The sequence below is a fragment of the Diadema antillarum genome, unplaced genomic scaffold (assembly GCF_040938485.1).
Source record: "Diadema antillarum isolate AM-2024a unplaced genomic scaffold, OU_Dant_1.0 scf00000070, whole genome shotgun sequence".
Taxonomy (NCBI): Eukaryota; Metazoa; Echinodermata; class Echinoidea; order Diadematoida; family Diadematidae; genus Diadema; species Diadema antillarum.
In genome coordinates, this window is record NW_027270959.1 from 925,091 (window position 1) to 946,382 (window position 21,292).

Here is a 21,292-nt window from a genome sequence, read left to right on the forward strand (position 1 = left end):
TACATAGTATTTATAATATTTTGTATGGATGTATGAAAGACATATGGATCAATACATGATATACATTATCTTATCATCACGTTCATACACATAACAACAATTGTGAAGATACTTCTGTAAGCAGGTAAGTCCTCAAGTACTTCTATTAGTCCCATCAGTGGTAAAAGGACGTTAGCTTCGTGGGCCTTGCACGAAGTTAGAACTGTTTCGGCTCTCATGTTGTTAGTCAAAAGTTCATGGTTAAGATGAAATCAAAGGTTATATGATACTTAGTAAGACTAACAAATGAGAACTACTGCAGTCATGGATTGTGCATTAAGAGAGGAAAAAATGGACATCATTTTGGCTTTTGGCCAACGATTTGATGAAACTGGCTAAGCTAGCTCACACATGATCTGTAATGGTAATCCCATCATCTGTGTAGTAATCGAATGCAGAAAAAAAAAAATAGATTGAATAGCCTTTTGTGATGATCGGTTGTAAGTTAGGATGGGGTATCAGGTGCACGTCACGAGACCGACACCCACGAGTCATACAGCCTACGAGTTATGTATACAGCCCACGATTCATACAGCCCATGAGTTCGACATTAAGCAAACAAGGCCCACGAGACCGACACATTAAATCCCGTATCGTGTCTGTCGAACTCGTGGGCTGTTTTTACCTAGTGTCGATCTCATGGGTGATGGGCTTTATTTGGCTAATGTCAAACTCGTGGGCTGTAGGACTCGTGGGCTGTATGCTTGTGTGACTCATGGGTGACAATCTTATGGGATGACCCCGGGGTATCCAGAGGGCCCCCATCTCTTTTATTCACGGTCCCAATGTGATCATGCTAACCAATCAAGCTTCCGAGAAATCATGTTCGTGCAGGGGCACGTCATCCCGCGTTGTGACGTATGACGAATCGAAAGTCGGCGGACCAATGGCCGACAGTTCTGCGTCATTGGGTGGAGCCTTCTCAGGGAGAGGTGGGGCCGGAGCATAAGTAGGATTGACCATACCCCCATCCCCGAAGCTCACCTATAGAGAACATACAAAGGAACAAAAGAGAGAATTTCAAAAACGATCGCACGCAGGCAAATTCGGGCTTGATGAAGAACATTAGTGCCTATTAACACAACTTTTATATGATTGACTGCCATTTGAATTTACTAAAGCTGTCAAAAGCAAGTTCAATATTAATGCTTGTAAATGCATGTACATGTAAGTTTTTTTTGTGTGTGCAGTAAGTATATGCAACCAAATAGGTGTGTGTGTAGTTTCCTTTGTGAATTTCTGTTGCATTATATTGTCACCACTACAACAACAAACACAAACACAGGAACTACAGCAAGGACTACAACAAAGCCCGTGAATGTTAGCAAGAGTATACCTGTCCTTCTTGCATGTGAACAACCCCGGCCTCCGCTGCCGCTTTTCTCGCGTTCCGTCGTCGATGAAGCCTGTGCAAGAAAATGGAACCAGGATTAGACGTGACTAGCCTCCGAAAATGTGTACATGGGTCAAGGTATAATCCTCCCAAATAATTGTTTTGTGTCACAAACTGCGAAGGAAGTTCGCAGGAAGTATGTTCAATTTTCACGTAGCTGGCGATCGAACTAGACCGGATATTGATACGCGGAAGTCTCTTCCAAGGCGCACGTCTACATACAACAACTTGCCAGCTAATCAGATTTTCTGGTATCATCCGACTATTTGATCATCTGATTCCTAGAGTACACAAATTGCACAAATTTCCTGATATACTGCAATCCAACAATAAAGTTTATTATAAACCGCAGTCTAGAGGAATGACATGAATCATATCCTGATTTCTCTTCTTTTTTTTTTTCGCTAATTGGAAAGTCTTTATCTTGAAGGCCAATATTTTTCTGTCATTAATTTGCATAATATGGAATGGGAACAATTTGAGATATTCATTTAAACTTAGAACAACCGGGAAGGTGGTGTAGGTTGCGAGTAATCAGATTTAAATTTAGATTTACTTGACATCGACTTACATGTACATCCCAAGGCATATAATTAGGACGACGAGTATGATGATCCCAAACAGCACCGCCACACTCGTACTCGCAGTTGCATCTGGAAATCAGGGAAGATTGGGAGGTATTTTTGTTTTAAAAACCATTAAAGTTACTGTACAGTGTTGGTTGAGGTGGGGATTCGTGTTTTGAACATTCCTAAGTTAGATGATGAGAAACCTCGTATGAAATATGAAAGAGCATGTAATTTTAAGAAGGATTCAACTTTTATTTTGATGAAAATTGGTCTTCAGATGGCTGAGATATCAAAAAAATGTAATAATAATAAAATGCGACAGGCTACGCCTTTTATTAGAATCTCTTTGTTTCACCTTGTTTTTGGATATCTCAGCCATTTCAAAATCGATTTTCATCAAGTAAACTTTTGATACCCCTTAGAATTGCATGCTCTTTGACATCTCATATAAGAGTGGTTTCTAAATATCTCTCAAAAAATGTTAAAAGCTAAATCCTCACCTCAACCAAAACTGTACATACCCTTTAAATGGATTCCATGGTCAACAGAACATTGATATGAGCACACGATCTGGGTGCACGTCACGAGACCGACACCCACGATCCATACAGCCTACGAGTTATACAACCCACGAGTCATACAGCTCATGAGTTCGACAGTAAGCAAACAAGGCCCACGAGACCGCCACATAAAAGCCCGTGTTGTATATGTCAACCTCGTGGGCTGTTTTTACCTAGTGCCGGCCTCATAGGCTTTATTTGCCTAGTGTCGAACTGATGGGCTGTATGACTCATGGGTGTCGGTCTTGTGGGATGACCCCGGCGATCTCAGACACACTGCTCTACACTGCGGTGGAGTCGATCTTGTGAAGATTGTGGATTCTTCTTGATCGAGCTCTCCAGTGATATTTAAGTATAGGTTCAACTAGATTTACTCTGGAAATCCAAAGATTGGAAAATTGTAGGCCCACTTTGTAACTTTGAAGAAGAAATAACTTAACCCCTTCTTATTTAAAAGATGAATTTGAAATTGCAACTCATTCTTATCCCTCCCGTTTTGGACAAAAATTAAGACTTCCCAAACCTAGAACTGAATATTTGAAGAAATCCTTTAAATACAAATATGCTAAGGAATATAATGACCTTCCATGGATATCAAATTTCCCCCAGTGTTCATATATTTAAATCTAAAATAATCATGTTTAAGGTCACTGCTCCGTTGATTTATTTTTTTCTTTTTGTTGATAAAAAAAAAGAGTTATTAAAGAATTATTTGAAGTACAGGTTATTGAAAGTTATGATTTATTATTTTTCCCCTCCCTTTCCTTTGTATCCTTTTCTTTTGCTATTCGCTATTCGATGTTGTTGTTGTTTTTCTTCTCTCAACTTATGTTTTTCAAATACCTACATTTTTACAAGTTATGTATTTCATAATTTCACATTGTATTTGTATAACTTCCATGTTGTGGACCCCATGGAAGACCAGCAATGCCATGTTGGCATTGCTGAATTTAGGCCATCCAGCCGTTGTTGTTTTTATACGGAAAATAAAATCAATCAATCAATCAAATACAGGGATATGCATCTCCATCTGACGAAAACCTTTTTCTAAATGGAGGATTCTAACATTCCTGTCCATGGGAAAAGTGAGTGCGGCAACTCCAGTCAAGCAAAGGATTTCGTTGCTTTTTTCTTTTAAACTAAGCATCCAATGGTTGTTTTACACCCACATTCTGTTTCTGATGAATTTTACACAATATCAGATAATCGACAAGAATCTCATGACAAACACATTTAAACCACACAAGCCTTTAATGAAGTTCATCTATAAAGTGGAATTAGAGCATTTTGATTTTTCATCGACACAACTAAAAGCATGCGCTTCAAACGCATGTTTTCCAACTTGTCTATAGGATAGATTCCTGTTTATTTGCACCACACATTGAAAATCGAGTACAGATGTATTCCAAATATGTATGCTGTGTAAAGGCATCTAGCTGTGCATGAGAAGAAGAGAGACACACACGGGAAGCACTATACTCATTATCGAATACGCTATTCTTATCTCTTCAACACAATAAAACACACTTTGTTGGACATTCACACTGAAAACATACAGGACATGATTCGCTTCCAATGATCAAAACATTACAGAGTTAAGATGGCACAGTGCTACAGTATTTGTCTTTCGTCGCCGCAGCGTGTGTGTGTTTTTTTAACACAAGCAGAAATTGTCTACTCATAATGATCTACTGCTTACAATGCCCTACTTTACCGGATCGAGCGGAAACCCATGTCCCCTGTTCGTGTAAACCACTTTGTCTTGCAGAGAATTCCAAGAGAGTGTTAGCATAAGGGCAAAACCAACACACTATATTTTAAAGGGCAAAACCAACACATGCATTATATATATTATTATGCATTATAACACATGCATTATATATATTATTATGCATATTTTAAGTGATAGACTACCCCATGATTAATCTGACTGTGAAAAAAAAATAGAATCACCATGTACAAAGAATAGTAGACAGTTTCTTTAAAAATCTGATGCAAAACGACTTTTTTTTTTTTGCCGGGTAACTCACACGTATGCTTTGACCTCATCAAATTCACTTTTCTCTACAGAAGCAGGAAACTGAGGGCACTGGTCCTAAAAAACGATCGGTGGCGGTTTCTTTTTTCCCCCTAAGATATGACTAAAATCCGACGAGAAATGTTGCTGTAAAGAGGGGACATACGATATGTGACGGGGCGCTGCGGCGGTGGCGAAGTTACGCTGCTGAATCCAAAATAAGTTCGCCAAGGAATTCGAAATTTTAACAGGATCTTCACAAAACAGTTACTTTGACATCAAATGTAAATGGAATGATGTTGATTAAGCGCGCGTCTCCAATATTGACCAGCATATCAAATCAATAATTCATGTCAATCTGTTTGCTTTGTTTATCAAAGTTTACTTGAATAATGTCTGATGGCAAGCCTCCCTTGGTCTTGTGCATAATCTTTATGATCACATATACTAAATTTTACTCCTGTTTGCATTACATAAAAGGCACAAAGCAATAATCATGAACACGTTCATTTCAATCAGACTACTAGTATAGGCTAATCTTGGCGGGCCAACACGTTATTCTTGGCTAACCTTGAGTGTGTCTCCGCGGCGGGCACACGAGGTCGTATCGCCTCCAGTCATCATTATCCACACACATCCAGAAAGTGGACGTGTCGCTATCTGGGCAAGAGAGCTTCACCGCGTCGCCGTAGTAGAAGACGCTGTCCTCGGAGTCGAGAACGACGCCATCGGGAATGTCCACGGGCCTGGTGCAAGTCGATCCTGCCAGAGAATCATGTGAATCACATAGGATGCGGTATACATTTGGTTTTGCACCAATGTGCAAGCTTTCACCTGTAAAGTACCCCATGGTATCCAAAATGATTACCATTAAAAATTACTCATATTTTCTTACTATTTTAGGCTTTATTGCAAAAATTCATATGGTAGGATGTTTTGTGATACAACAGACCTACACAAATATGCATTAAATGTGATATCTTGAACATTTTTAAAATTACTTCTCCCAAAGGTAAACAGAGCCTTTAATGAAGTCCAGACAAGCATTCACAAACAAAGGGAACGCTAGCTGCCGAAAATTCGTGTGCAAGTTTGAGGTGTCAAGCTGTCCCGAAATTGAGCAAAGAGGAAACAAAAATTATGATTGAGGGAATGTTCAAATTTGGATCTGATCGTATAAACATCGGATCATTCGTGAGCCATCGTGAGCTATTCGTGGGCCATTCGTGAGTCGGTGGAGTTTCTGAGGATCCAGCAGTAACTTTGTGAGCGGTGACAAAATCAAAATCTACGTGTAGCTATGTTTTTTCCATCAAGTGCTCAATCTGGTAAACTACTGGCGTCTCCCTGTCCCGAAATAGACACAAGATAGCCAGGCAAAATATAGAATTTTCAACTTCGAGCGAAGTTAGCCCAGAACTTGGTTAAAAGCCTATCAAAAGCCAAAGTAGGCACGATCTTTTTATTAGCAGCCCGGGTAACTCCGCGTGGTCATACGATGTCTTCTGCCCTCCCGAATAATCCGATGTTCATCAGAGACGAATTTGAATATTTACTTTATCGTGTGCCCATCTTTGATCAATTTCGGGATAGTAAATAGCGCCTGCGTAACAGAAAGATAGCTCGTAAAATATCTCCGAGTTTGCCCTTACTTTTGGGCCTCTTAAATAACAATTATTGTGTATGATGGCTGTGGGATAGCAATGATAATGTCCATGAGAAAAAAGAAATATAATATTGACAATAACGATAATCATTGTTATCATCAATACGACAATAATGATAAAAATGACTGGTTTCTCGATGAATGGCAATTTTTTAACCGTTTGCAATGATTAGTTTCTACATAAAAATATAGATATTATGGCACCATATATATATATTATATATATACAAATTTATATATATTATAGGATTTGTATATGTCGTCAAAAAAAAGAAACATTCTTACTTACTGATGTGGCAATGTAACCCGCTGTAGCCCGTTTGACAGTAGCAAATGTATGAGTTCTCTCTATCCTGGCAAATTCCATTATCGCCACAGGGAGAACTGGAACACTCGTCTCTTTCTACGAAAACAAATCATACAACATATCAATCATAGCGCAACTGTAAATCTATGCGAAATGTGAGAATTCCGCGAACTTCATTTGATACTTCCGTTTAGGTGATTAAGGGATATCTATTTTGTGTGTGGGTGTTTTTTTTTTTTTTGTTTTTTTTTAGTGTTTGACAGGAAAAATTTCTTGTTATTTAGGGGAATTAGATACCCTGATTACAATCATTATACGGCTTAACATTCTGTAAATGACGCATACGACAACTTTTTTCCCTTTCTGTTTGATGCCTTAGAGTTATGGGTAAACATGGGGAGTTACCTTCACGTGACTTTGGGTAATTATATAGCAATATCATAACGAAACAAGCATTTGTCATATTCGATGGAACAGAACAACTGTTATTGTTTTTCCTTCCATGCCGCCTTGAAGGAATCGTATTGGTTTTGCTGAGACCAAACTTCAGGTTTCTGATTTTTTTTTGTGAGATAATGAGAAACTTCTTATGAAATAGAAAGAGCATGTAATTGTACGAGGAATCCGATGTTTATTTGATGAACTTAATTTGACTTTGAAAAGGCTGAGATATTCAAAACAGGCTGAACCTAATAAAAGGTGGGACCCACCTTTTATTAGGATCGCTTTGCTTTATATACTTTGTTTTTAGATGTCTCAGCCATTCCAAAACTGATTTTCAACAGTTAAACTTTCAATACCTCTAAAAATTACGTAAATCATATCTTCTGTACTCTTTCATACGTGGTTTCTTGGTATCTCGCAAAAAAGATAGAAGTCCAATCCTCATCTCCACCAATACTATACTATCCCTTTAAACCGGCAATGGTGCAGTTTGAAACTGTCATCAACATGCTTCCTGTCTATAGTTTACATTAACGCCATTTAGTATGTTAGGTCTGTTCTGATAAATTTCGATCGAGCCATTTCAAACTTACCTATTTCGCAGTTTGTGCCATGATAGCCTGAGTTGCAGGTGCATTTATAGCTGCCCTGTTGATCCTGACACTGTCCATTTCGTCCACAGGGTTGACTGGAACATTCGTCGATGTCTGCCCAGATGAGTTGGAAGACAATTTATTATTGTTCAAGTAAAACATACCGTACAAAATATCCGAGTCATGCAAGGAACTATATTCCCAAACTTTTCAATAGTGTTTTTAACTTTTTTTAAAGGATTGTGAAAAAAAAATCTATTTACACCTAGGGTCCTTGCGAATTGACAAACATTCGTATATCCTCTTTCCCTGGTAACTGAAAACACACACACACACACACACACACTCGTAAAGTTACTGTTCAATTGAAGATAAGATCGCACAAACAGTTATTTTGATGATTACATATTAAAAAGGAAAAAAAAAAAACTACTAATTACTGCCCACAGCATCATACGTCGGCACAACGTCTGGGGGTGTATCGTAATCTACTTACTTGCTTCACAGTTCAGCCCCTCATACCCGTTCGGACATGTACAGGTGTAGGAGCGGTCACCTTCATTGCACGTTCCGCCATTTCTGCACGGGTTACTGGCGCACTCAATAACATCTATTGGGAACATACATTTGACGCAACAGCGGTTATGTAAAGCACAATAAAAACAATAATTATTGATAAATGCTGATTAGCGATATTTTAACAAATCCACAGCATTGTAATTAATGGTTTACAATTTACAAAGTGTAAAAATTTCATAAAACATCGTGACAAACGCTGCTTCTTGTAAAATTAAGTTATACTTTTAAATCGTTTGAGATTATCACAATAATGACGAACCAATAGACAGAATATGATAAAGCGCCATTACCTTGTACGGCAAGCAACATAAAACTATGATGATTGTATCTTCCAAAGCCGAAAGGCACGATTTCTTGCAGCATTCTTCATTAAAGATATTAATGTGTTTCAAGTAGTCGATCTTCACTAAGCTTTCGGAGCACGTCGTTACTGTACATCAATAACTTTTTGACGCTCTGCAAGTAAAATGTCTGTGAAACATGCCTTCGTTCCCACTGAACTAATGAAAGTGCCTTTCCTTTCTAAAACACGAAACTCTACACGTTGTCCCTAGTAATGACTTGTTCTCTTTATGAGAAGCGAATTTTATATCATACAGATGTATCCGTCACCGAGGTCTATGACGTCATACCTTCCTCGCAGTTCGTTCCAGAAGTGCCAGCTTTGCACACACACTCGTACTGGTTGACCAAGTTCACACAGTAGCCGCCATTTGCGCAGGGGTTTGACTCACACTCGTTGATGTCTATTGCAAGAAAGCAGCAAAATGGAAAGGAAAGTTTAACGATATGATTTCACTTTCTTGCATTTTTATTTCACCTATTGTAAAATTCTCAGCTGAAAGGAAGAAATGCATGAGACTGTAAAAATGACAACATTCGGAATGGTGAGTGTAATAGTATAACCTATTGGTACTGGATCCCCAGAAACTCTATTTGCAGAAATGTATAAGCAGTAATAGTTAAATGTATAAACAGTAATAGTTGAATGTATTATACTCAACATTGAAATATGCAGAAACTACATGAAAATGACGATTTTTATGTTATTATTTACTATTTCATTACACAGAAAACAGCACTTTATGAGGACCTGAGAAAGCAATGTTGATGAGAAATTTTATCTGATGACGTTTGAATTTCACACCATTAACTGGACGATCAGACTCGCACAATTCTAACATCGGGAGCATAATCTTAAATCTGCCGAATAAAGCATGGCTGTGTACCTAATAATCACGGCTTTTATTACCGCGATGACGGTTACACAACATATCACCACTTTTTCACTATGCTGAATTTCTGCTACATTGGTATTTAAACATACAGTGTGTGTTCAACCTTTAGTAGCGGGAGCAACACTTATAGCACGTCTTACCAACTTGGCAGTTGTTACCAGTGTATCCGGGTGCACAGGCGCACGTGTAGGAATAGACGCCGTCTGTACACGTCGCTCCATTGGGGCAGGGGTTGCTGGTACACTCGTCGATATCTATGGCGTCAGAATAGAAGTGCAGTATGATGAACATTGATGTGACCAAACTATAATAGGCACTATGATGTGTGTGTGTGTGTGTGTGTGTGTGTGTGTGTGTGTGTGTGTACATGTATGTGTGTGGGGGTGGGTGGGTGGTTGTGGGTGTGGGTGTGCTTTTGGCTTTGGTGAATCGGGGTTTGGTGGGATTGGGATTTGATTTGAAGGATAGTTATATATTTTATGAAGGATATTGGTATGATTAAATATTTAGAATAGATGAAGATCTGTTTTGGTTAGGAGAGGAAGGGCCTGTTAGGGTTTCTGTGAATGATTTCATTCTTGGTTTGTATGATGTATTTTTTTTTCTATGTATATGCTGTTGTGAGTATGAGTTGATTCAATGGAATGATAATGCGTGGTATATGTCAATATTTTCTTGTAAAGAATCATCAATGAGATTGATTCATACTCGAGTTATTTCTGTTTAAGAGAGATTTTGGCATTATTGATTGAAAAAGATGGATTAACTTTTGTTTTGTGTTTTGAATTATATTTGTATTATTTTGTTCATGCTGCAGCCAGAATGGGTTGATTCACGAATGATTTGAATGAAATCAATAAATACCACAGGAAAGTGTTATGATTTGTTTCTAACGATAAGATGATGTGATTATCATCTTCACTTGTTCAGCGAGATACATTAGCAGTTATTACTCATCTCATTGCTATTAATCTTGTAAACAGATCCCTAGGCATCCAAAGCCACCTGAAAGTATATATCCAAGGAACTGAAGGTACATAACAATGTGGTCGAAGAAAAAAGCTCTAAAAAGGTCTTCAGAATGCTGCAGCCTAATGTGGGTTCCTCCACTGTTATGACTGGGAATGACCAGCATTCAGTGGACTCATTCTCTTTTACTTTATATTACTTTATTTACTTTCCCTTTACATAGAAGCTTTTGAGTCATACATTTCCGGGCCTTACGATGGTACTCTTCTGTCTTCTTCTGACAAGTTGACCTTTTTATTTATATTATTGTATCAAGTATCAATTATTCAAGATTTTAATTGAGGCGTGTTTCAACTGTTTTTCAACTGTTTTTTTTTTCTCGAAGGTAACGTCAATGTCGCTAACCTCACACTAAAAAGGGGATTCACATTACTAATAATTTTACACATTTCATTGGAGGAGGAGCTAAAACAGCATAAGGCGGGGTTATATCCTCGTCCACAATGTGGTAAAGGCACAAATTCGAATGTGGAGCACGGTGGTTATAACTATGAGTCTACTACAGGCAAGGAAACTCACCCAGCTCGCAGTTGTCCCCGGTGTACCCATTAGGACAGTTACACGTGTACCTGTTCTCTCCGTCCACACACGTTCCTCCATTAGCACAGGGGTTACTCCCGCACTCGTCTATATCTGTACAGTCGCAGAGACCAGAACACTAGACAATGAACTGGGTACAATCAACGTGGTAAGAGCGAAATAAGGAGGGAGGGAGAGAGGGATGTAGGTATAGATGGATGGTTGAATGGATGGATAGATGGAGGGAGGGGGGGGGGAGTTGAAATCATAAGTGACACGATTAAGGGCTGAGATGGAAACAAATTGAACAAACAAGTTTAATCAGGGGAAAGCTCTGAACTTGATAGGCTCGCTTTTTCCTGGCGATGTGGTCTGGAGTTGTCAACGCTAATTGGCATTTGCCCTCGCGCTATGTAAAAAACAACAACAAAACTGAATTTCTAAAGAAGAGTAATAATTACTCCACGATCAAGCAATATGCCATGCTGATCTCAATGATTACGATGTGCCAAGGGCAGTGGGGATAGAGGTGAAAAGTCTATTTCATTTTTTGGCAAGTCCAAATATATTGAATGGAATCTTTTTTTGTCCCCTGTTGATATTGTTGTTGCTTGTAAGTATCAATGCAAATATATCCATCTGGATTTAGGAAGGTTATGAAGTTCAGATAATGCTTCGTTCGTGTCCATAATGTCTGCCTTTGATTTGATTCCATGAGTCAGTCACGATGAAGTCATATTTCTAAAATTTAGTTATGTTAAAAATAATCATGTCTAAATTATCAATACAAATCAGGGTGCTTTCTGAACAAGGAGCACCGGTGATTTGAAGATCAGATGAATGACGCAATAGCATGAAAATAGAACAAAAATGGGGAGAAGAAGAGGGGCTTGATTCCAACGTACTCGTTTCGCAGGTAGCCCCGGAAAAGCCCCGGTGGCAAAAGCACATGAACGAGCCTGGTAGGTCCACACAGTGTCCGTCATTCAAACACGGGTTGGGTGTACACTCGTCGATATCTGCAATTGAACAACAATTCACCCTTGTACTCGAGTAACTAAAACCTTCAGTTTTGGGAATGTGACGCTACCCAAAGATTTATTGCTCAAATACAAGAAATTACGTTACAGAATAGAATTCAAATTACTAAAAGTTCCTTTATACTCGGTTCGACTGAAAATCCAAAATGTTACAACGTGGTTTATTTGTACGCAAAATACTTCATATTTTCTGTAAGAAATAAAAAGAAATCATTACATTTTAGTCAATTTTGTCAATTCTTAAAACAAGCAAAGAAAGTAGACGAATATAATTATGTCTGAGAAAACCAAAGGTTTTGTATCTAATATTAATTAGAATCGTATCTACATTATTTAACTGTTTCGCAGTTACTTGTCAATTTTCGATCATTTGTCTTTATGTCCTGCATGTGACATTATTCTATTTTGCACCTGAATGTTTATATGAATAAATGTTCTTTGTGGAAAAAAACCCCTAAAACCTTCAGTAGACTTACGATTAATGCCCAACGCATGCACATTAAAGTGTGAATAAAATGTCGTCATTTCCCTTGTTTACACTAGTATAAATGTCACTTCATTATCAAAATGTGGTGAATTTATTTTACAATGAAAAACCCACAACACCACACAATGCAATTTACACATGTTAAAATATCATTTCTTGTAATTTTCCAACAAAAATAGGTGAAACTACTACTCAGTGTCTATACTGTCATTGACTGCAAGTATACGCGAGTATGTTTCTGTGTGTGTGCGTGAGTATACACTTACAAAACGCTGGCGAGAACACGGTTGGAGAAAAACCAAGGAGGTAAAAGGCGAGCACCTTCTTAGAAAAGCCACTAGCACGCCATCCTCATAAAGAAAGCAAACTGAAATATCACGCACGCACACAGACAAACACACACACACACACACACACACACACACACACACACACACACACACACACTCGTACATACATAAAAATAGACCGGACCTACCAACATCGCAAACTTGACCACTGTATCCCGAGTGACACTGGCATGTGTAGTCACCTATACCATCAACGCAGTCGCCATTCACGCACGAATGACCGACACAGTCGTCTATATCTGTAGCGATGCATGGCAGAGAGAAAAAGGAGAATTACAGTCATATCACAAGCAAGCATCAATAAAGATGCAGTGCCCAGATTGAAAATCCGCCAAGCAGCATTAGCAATGCAGCGCGTGAGTCTGACATTAGGCGAACAAGGCCCACGAGTTTGACACTAAGCTAAAAAGGCCCACGAGACCGCGATATTAAGCCTCGTGATGTGATATCGAACTCGTGGTCCTTATTTTTAGTACTGTTGGACTCATGAGCCTTATCTGCCTCGTGTCGAGCTAATGGGCTGTATGACTCGTGGGCTGTATGACACATTGACCTTTTTTAATGTTGAACGTTAGACGTATGACTTGTGGGTGTCAGTCTCGTGGGATGACCCCATTTTAACGATGATGTTTACATCATATTACCTCTTTTCCCACCATAGATCAAGCGATACATTCTTCCCTGGTTAAATTCTTAAGTCTGACTTAGTGGACTTAAAGCTAAAAACAAAACAAAACAAAACAAAGCAAAGCAAAACGAAACGACAAATAAAAACTAGACTAAAGGTAAAAAAAAAGAGGAAAAAAATAAGAAGAACCTTAATTTGTAATCCGAAATAACCCTACGCGAAGACCACATTAAACGAAACAAGCTGCAATTCTTATTTTCCCGTTCAAATCAATACATACCTCTCGTCTAGTTAAAGACATAACTTAAATGCGGGTTGATCTTTGGACTTACTTGTTTGACAATTCTTGCCCGTAAAACCGAACGCGCATGCGCAGTCGTAGTCGAATATGCCATCGATACAGGTGGCGCCATTTTGACACGGTGAATACTCCTCGCAATGATCTACCTCTGCAAGTCAACGACAGTGGCAAAACAACGAAGCTAAATAATCATTTACATGTTAATATTTCCAACTACACTATGAATATTGCATATTTTCACTGTTTGCATATTCAACATCAATGCTGTTTGGGCGTGACATACTAAACGGGTTACTTTACACATCAGGAGCTACGTCATTACATCGGTTCGACATGCTACGCTCACCATGCTCATGACGAATTTTTGTCGTTATGACGCTGGTATCTAAAAACTTCGTCCAGATATCATAGACAAAATCTTTTTCAGATGGATGACCGGCAACACTACTGATTACATTACGTGATGATCTTAAATAACTCCAGATTTTCCTTCCTTTCAGCAATATTGAATTTAATTTGTATTTTAAAAATAGGAGCAAGGGGATTCACTTAGCAAGTGCAAGTATGACAAGTTATCTTTTGCCTAGTACCATCTGTGGTATGTGGACAGTAAATGGTATATTCCAAGCGTACAGAGAAGTATACAGGTCTAGCGTTTTCCGTACCTTCCGAGCAGTTGAAGCCGCTGTGACTAGGCGGACACAAACACTCGAATCCGTTGATGACATCGACACATGTACCCAAGAAGCAAGGAGAAGACGCACACTCGTCTACCTCTGTTAAAGATAAAATCAAATAGAATATACATTTTACATATCACTTTCACAGACAGCAAAGCGTTATCTCAAGAAGCGGATGACTAGCGGCAACAAATGGATATCAGTTTCCATAATAGTTCTGTACCGGGAGGGCGTGCATGTCGTCACTTTTCGTCACGACACGCGCAACACACCGATATTGCTTCGGCGTTGACGAGACCTTGTGTCAGATAGAACGTCGTTATCGTACACGAACAAATCATGTCAAAACAAACGCATCTACGGGACAGAAATAAAGGAGACAAAGCATAAATAAATTACTTTGAAGCAGACAAAACATCTCCGGTGGCATTAAAAGAAAATATCATCGAGTTCCATAAGCAGTTTCAGTGCTCGGTGTGCCAAATTGACACACAGCAATTTAGAACGCATTGGTTTATAAAGTGGTGCACTAAATTTTAGGAATCACAACAAGCAGTTCTTATCATGTATGGCTGGATTAAACTGATTTTGTGTCCGTAACTTAAGAGCCGTTTGGCCTACTCACATTCCGTAAGAAATCAAGCTGGGGGAACTATCATGTTATTATGACATCATCTGTAGAACCAGGGCATCGTTTCATGAAAGTTGTCAGCCCTGACAAGTTGTCAGTCTCTGACAATCACCATAGTAACAGTTAGTGATCAGAGCTTCTCAGCCAATCAAAACCGAGGATTTCACTGAACTTGTCAGAGATTGACAACTGGTTAGGGCTGACTGCTATTACAAAATGGTGCCAAGGAGCAAAGTACGCAAGTAGATTCTGAGATGGGGAGACACATCTTAAATGCGGAAAACATCCAATGTGCAATGGGGGAAGTTGGCGTCACAGAATATGTAAACTGATCTGACGTTCAGACTTTTACGTCTCACACACATTACCAGCGAGGACCTCCCTGCACATTCACACATCGACGCACTCATAAAAAGGGGCAAGGCATTTTTCGAGTTTCCTCTGCTGTAAGCTGTGTATATCTTTTTTGTCACTTGCAGCTAGGGTTTGGTTTATTTCGTTTTTGTTTCATTTAGTTTGTCTTTCTTCTGCATTATTTAAGATTTTTTCTTCTTCAAAGTATACCTTGATTACATGTCGGCCCTGTGTAGCCAGGAAAACAGCTGCAGATGTTGGTTCCATTCGAGTCCATACAAACCCCGTTCAGACACAGCTCGTTCCCGCCTCCACACGTCCCCTCCAGACGGGCTGCACAAAAGCAGACATAAACCTCCAGGCATAAAAATTCACATCAAACTAACGCTAGACCTGATCATATAATTATGGTTCCACATGGCTTGTTTATGGGACGTAGCAACATCAACATGATCACGCGGGGGTCAGTTAGTCAAAGCTTTATACAGTAAAAACAGTACTGTCGTCTGCACGAAATACCAGTAGAGTCAGAGCCAGCTCTTACAAGAGCGCCCTCTTCAGTTAAGCTGATGCTTTGACAGTCGATTGTTGTCGATACAGATATTGTTTTCTGCGACTTGCAAATTCTCCCGACTTTTAAGAATATTATAGATTTCATCATGATTGTATTTGGCCACTTTTGGGTTTAGAAAAAGACGAAAAGAAAAGAGGAAAGAAAGAAAGAAAGAAAGAAAGAAAGAAAGAAAGAAAGAAAGAACAGAGGAAGGTGATAATGCTTATACCTTGATTTATGAACAGATCACTTGGATTCGTGAAGAGCGACCGGGCAATGAAGTCAAAAACTCCGGCCGACACGTTCAGGGCGATTATCATATCGTAGTTCGTGTCGGTGAAGTAGATGTCGTTGTTTGGCCCGTAGAGGGCGAGTCCGAATGGGTGGATGTTCACGCCTTCAGCGGTGTGAATGTGCTGGGTCGGGTTGCTCCCATCAAGTGAGACCGACATAACCACGTCCATCATAGCGTCATTATAATACAGACGATCCTCTTCGTGATTTGAGAAAAAATGAGACGAGGAAACTGATATTAAAGGGATGATATAGTTTTGGCTGAGGTGGGTAGTACCTAGTTTTTGTGAGGACCACTCTGTTTTATTTGGATATCTCGGCCATTTCAAAACCAATTTTCATCAAATAAACCATTTATCAAATATGAAACAGCTTACATTCTAAGAAGCATTCAAAGTATATTTGATACAAATTGAGCCAAGATAGAAACATAGCCAAAAAATAAAGTGGTCCAAATAAAAGGTGGAACCCATCCACCTCAACCATAATAGTGCCATCCTTTTGACATGTGCTACGAAATCACAAAATACTATGTGGACCCTAGAGGCACACTACTCAATAATTTTATTGTGTTTACCAATTTTCCAATTGCCCATACATCATACATCGTGAAGGCGTTGCTATGGTTAGCACTTATCTCATCTTTCTGCCTTTGGAATTGTGGTCATCACTTGGAAAAACTTACACGATTCTCTAAATCAGCTTCTTATAAAGGAAACTTCAATATGATTAATAGGAAAACGACTCGTGAATGCAAACTTGCTAGAAAACTTTGTGGTATGATCAAGCTGTAGCGCTGATCACAGCTTTTGGGCTTTCCAACATACAGTAGGCCTATCCACCCCATATTTCATCTGAAGGGCGAAACGCAGACTCCGTAGATCGCACAAACTCTTAGTATAATAAATGATAATCTATCATGTATTATAGACCTACATACTGTGGATATGTGTATATGAGTGTGACGTGTATGCATGGACTTGTATGGCAGTTAGAGAGCAAGAAGGGTCGAGAAAGAAAAACGGGAAGAAAGGGAGCTTGAAAGCATACCATTCTTGTCCAGCGCCACCCCGTTAGGCCACCCGAGACCCTCCGACACGATAGCGGTGCGATTTGACCCGTCGATATTGGCGCGCTCGACTTTCGCTGCGGTGCCCCAGTCGGTCCAGAAGACTAGTCTATTGGAAAAGAGAAAACAATGAATAGATAGATGAATAAACAAATGGATAAAAAAATATACAAAATGAAAACAAAACAAGTGTTTGAATTTTCATGGTAATGTCGACTTGGTACGTCGGATAAGATAAAGTGGTACATTACTCGATCAATCTATTGATCAATATTATGGGATCACGTAGTAGATCTGTTGTTGGTCTCCTATCATAAACATTAACTACGTGAGTATCCCTGACACTCCCCCCCCCCCTCCACCACCCATGCACCCACCACCACACCACCCCTTATGCCCCAGTCACATAGACATCCCAGATCAACCCGGACCACCCCGGATCTGATCCAGGGTGATCCAGGGAGAGATCAGTGTTGACGCCTTGGACTTCCTTGGACATCCGTGTATGTCCGTAGAGATCCGGGGACATCCGGGAGGCAAACACTACATATTTTGGATTTCAGAAACATCCGGCGTCATCCGGGGATTGCCGTGTTAGCAGAGCAATCCGGGGTGGTCCGTGTGGCTGCCGTGTTAATACCGTGTTAATACCGTGTGTACAGTCTTACTAACGCTCGTCGATACACTCCATCGAGGTCGAAACTATCCCGGACCTCCCCGGATCACCGTGGAGATCCTTGAGCATCCGTATTTATATGTGACTGGGGCCTCACTCCTGTACTCAGAAAGAGTTGTTGTTACGTTTATATGAACGGAGGTACCCTCTGTTAAATAGAAAACCCTTCTTCAGTAAGTAGAAAAACACTTCGCACATACTTCGGCGTGCGATGGTGGTTTTTGTTGGGCGTCGCGCACTTACCATGCTTACGGGAGAATTATGCGTACATTATGTCATGTTACAGGATGTGGGCGGGTGTGCATGCTCTGTTTGTCATAGAATGACTGAAAGTCATGATCTATATACCCGTGTATTATGGAGACAACGATGCCGCGAGGTTGGTCCGCGCCGGTATCGACCAGTGTGGTCCGGTTTGACCCGTCCAGATTCGACGTCTCCACAACGTCGTTCCCGGCGTCGGTCCAGTACAGTCGGTCGTTGTAGATGTCGACGAACAGACCCTGAGGAGCTAACGGTCAAAACCCGGAATAAAACTATTAATAAAATCCACTCTGTGACAACGTATCTCAGCTAGTGTGCTTTGGTGTAAGGATTTCAGCTTTTGTGGTCTACTGCAATATTGTCTGTGATTCTAAGTAAGTCACTATGACCATCAAAATGCCCGATCCGATATTGCTTCATTTTTTTTTTCACAGTGCTTTCATGGTGACTCCCGGTTGATGCGGTTCCACTTTAGTTGCAATGAAAACATTTCAGCATTATGCTCTATCGGTCATTCATTCATTGGCTGTCTTAAAACAGGCGCAGTAACTCAGGGTGTGTGGCTTTTGGTTTTTGTTTTCAAACCCACATAAGATGCAGGTCTATTTGTGAGCGTTAGGCGTGTCCATACGAAAAGATAATAAGGAAACGACTTGTCTTGTTGACAAGACATTAGAATACTCTTCAGCATACATATACGCAGTCTGGATGAATCACGGTTCAATAATTATAACAAAAGCCAATGATTATTACTGATTTACTGAAATTTTCATTACGGTACTGTCTTTTTTACTCCCTTTGTATCATACCTTTGGTATAGCAAAGATTGACGCATATAAACTGACGGCTAGATAGTGAAATGTACGAGTGTAAGACAGGGAAACACAAATACACACAAAAGCACACGCAACACACACAACACACTGACACACACAACACACACATCAGACCTTTCAAGATGAAAGTAAAACGTCCTGGGCCCCATTTCATTAAAAAAGTTGCTACGATAGGATATCTTGCTGGAATGGCAATTGTCATGGTAACGACAAGAATCCAAGCTTCTGATTGATCGTTGCAACGGGAGTTGCTTTCCTAAAATCTGTCATGAAATGGGCCCTGCTCTAATGTCGAAACGAAAGTCACAAGTCTAGTAATTACACCTCGGTATTCGAAACAAAATCATCATGTTGAAATAAAATGAAGTGAAATGAAATAAAATAATTTCTTGTATATGTTTACCAAACAATAACATAATAAACATTGTCAATAGAGTCAAAATAATCAGTAGTTAAAGAACACCATTGGTAAAAAAAAAAAAAAAGAACCGGCAATAGCGTGCAGGCTTGTCAAGGCCAGTCCTTTCAACAATGTATTCTATACAATAAAGTATTTGCAATATTTACAGAAGCAATATTATATGCCGGATTATGAACATATTTACAGATTTTCATGAGATGTTTTCATTGATATTATTCTTTTTCCTTTTCGTTTTTGTCACTCACACGAGAGCCCATCGCCGATGATGGTCTCTTTCTCCGAACCGTCCAGCTTCGATCTGAATATGGCATCGATGCCGATGTCCGTCCAGTAGATCATACGAGTACGGAAGTCGTACTCGACGGCGACTGGCGTGTCCACATCACCCAGGGGCAGGACGTTGAACTGGGCACCGACGAAAGACCCGTTCGCGTGGGCCACGGCCATGTAGATGTTGCCCTGCTGGTAATCGCATACGAACATCTCGGCTGTGTGTAGGTGGGGGGGGGGGGGGGGAGAATTAAAGGCGGAAGAGTCATGAAACATATTGGAATACACCGGTTAAATGATATTTTTACGTCATGCCATTATTACTGTTTGCCCTCACCAAACTTACAATATGAATCGTTGGAAGCAATAGCACTTTGAAAAACAAAAATAGCAAACGTGCATTTGAAACAAAAAGACTGGGAAGGGTATTTCCCGTTTTAATGTTGTGCAATGAAGGCACATCATGTTATCCACGTAGTCAGCTCTTTGTTCACAGAAGAGCGTTCAAGTTGACTTTTCTCACGGACAATAACAACTTACAAGGGACGTCTTACTGTTTACACGGTTTAAAGTTCACTATTTCTTGTGTCTTTTGTTCGCGACTGCTAGAAAACATGGAATTGAGAAAGAAATCTGCATTCAAGCTATTTCATCTTTAGTTTTTTCTTACCTTTGTGTGGTAGGAAGACATCTGTTTATTTTTCTTTGTTTGAACTTCTGCATTTTCTTTTTCTATTGGAAAAGATATTGACAACTTCCTTGTGTCTTTCAGAGGTATGAGAACTGTGAGAACTACAGCGACCCCCAAATTTGCAATAGATATTGATACTGGGTCAAGTTTGGTTTGCTTTACTACGTCACTAAAGAGTAACCAAGGGCAACGCCAAAGAAGCAATCACAGAATCGACGACTTCCAGCATATTGCGTGAGGGCACTATACCGCTACTAACAGGGAATCGAAGAGAAAATCTCGTGTGTAATAAGCAAGATACCTAATTTCTCAATCTGAACAAGCAAACTGTGTTCTCTGTTTTGTATGAAGGAACCTACCTCCACTAACAAAGTGAACTCCGACCAGAAGTTCAGTAAGCGTCGCAGCCAGGACGACCAGATAAGCACGTGTAGGCGCCATTTCCCCTCCTCCTCCTCTTCTTCCTCCTCTGGGCTGAGGATGATGAGGATGATGAGAAAGCGAAGCGAGTCGTCTGCAAAGAATGGGAGAGAAATACGAAGATTGATATAAAGAAAGTTTATATGATTGCACTCATGTATACACATACCACACATATACTATATACCTACACAATATACTAGGCTAAGAGGGTCTCCAACTTCCGTGTACATGTAGAAATAAGACTTGTTTACACATTGTGTGTGTTGTGTATGTGTGTCTGTGTGTGCGTGTGAGTGTGTGTGTGTCTGTCTGTGTGTGTTTGTGTGTGTATGTGGGCGTGTGTACATGTACGTGTATAAATGTGTATTTAT

The 21,292-nt window shown here is 39.8% G+C and overlaps 1 protein-coding gene across 1 annotated transcript; it reads right to left on the minus strand.

Annotated features, from left to right (window-relative positions):
* Positions 1 to 280: 280 nt before the first annotated feature.
* Positions 281 to 21,006, minus strand: LOC139716805 (uncharacterized). Its single transcript, XM_071628336.1, has 20 exons — positions 20,858 to 21,006; positions 19,783 to 20,025; positions 18,365 to 18,527; positions 17,322 to 17,449; positions 16,207 to 16,470; positions 15,635 to 15,757; positions 14,425 to 14,535; positions 13,791 to 13,907; positions 12,959 to 13,069; positions 11,859 to 11,972; positions 10,954 to 11,067; positions 9,546 to 9,659; positions 8,800 to 8,913; positions 8,085 to 8,198; positions 7,589 to 7,702; positions 6,534 to 6,647; positions 5,149 to 5,340; positions 2,004 to 2,085; positions 1,376 to 1,445; positions 281 to 1,023 (listed from the first exon to the last, which is right to left on the minus strand). The coding sequence occupies exons 1-20, from the start codon at positions 20,937 to 20,939 to the stop codon at positions 844 to 846; spliced, it is 2,664 nt and encodes an 887-aa protein (XP_071484437.1). The 5' UTR covers positions 20,940 to 21,006; the 3' UTR covers positions 281 to 843.
* Positions 21,007 to 21,292: the final 286 nt, after the last annotated feature.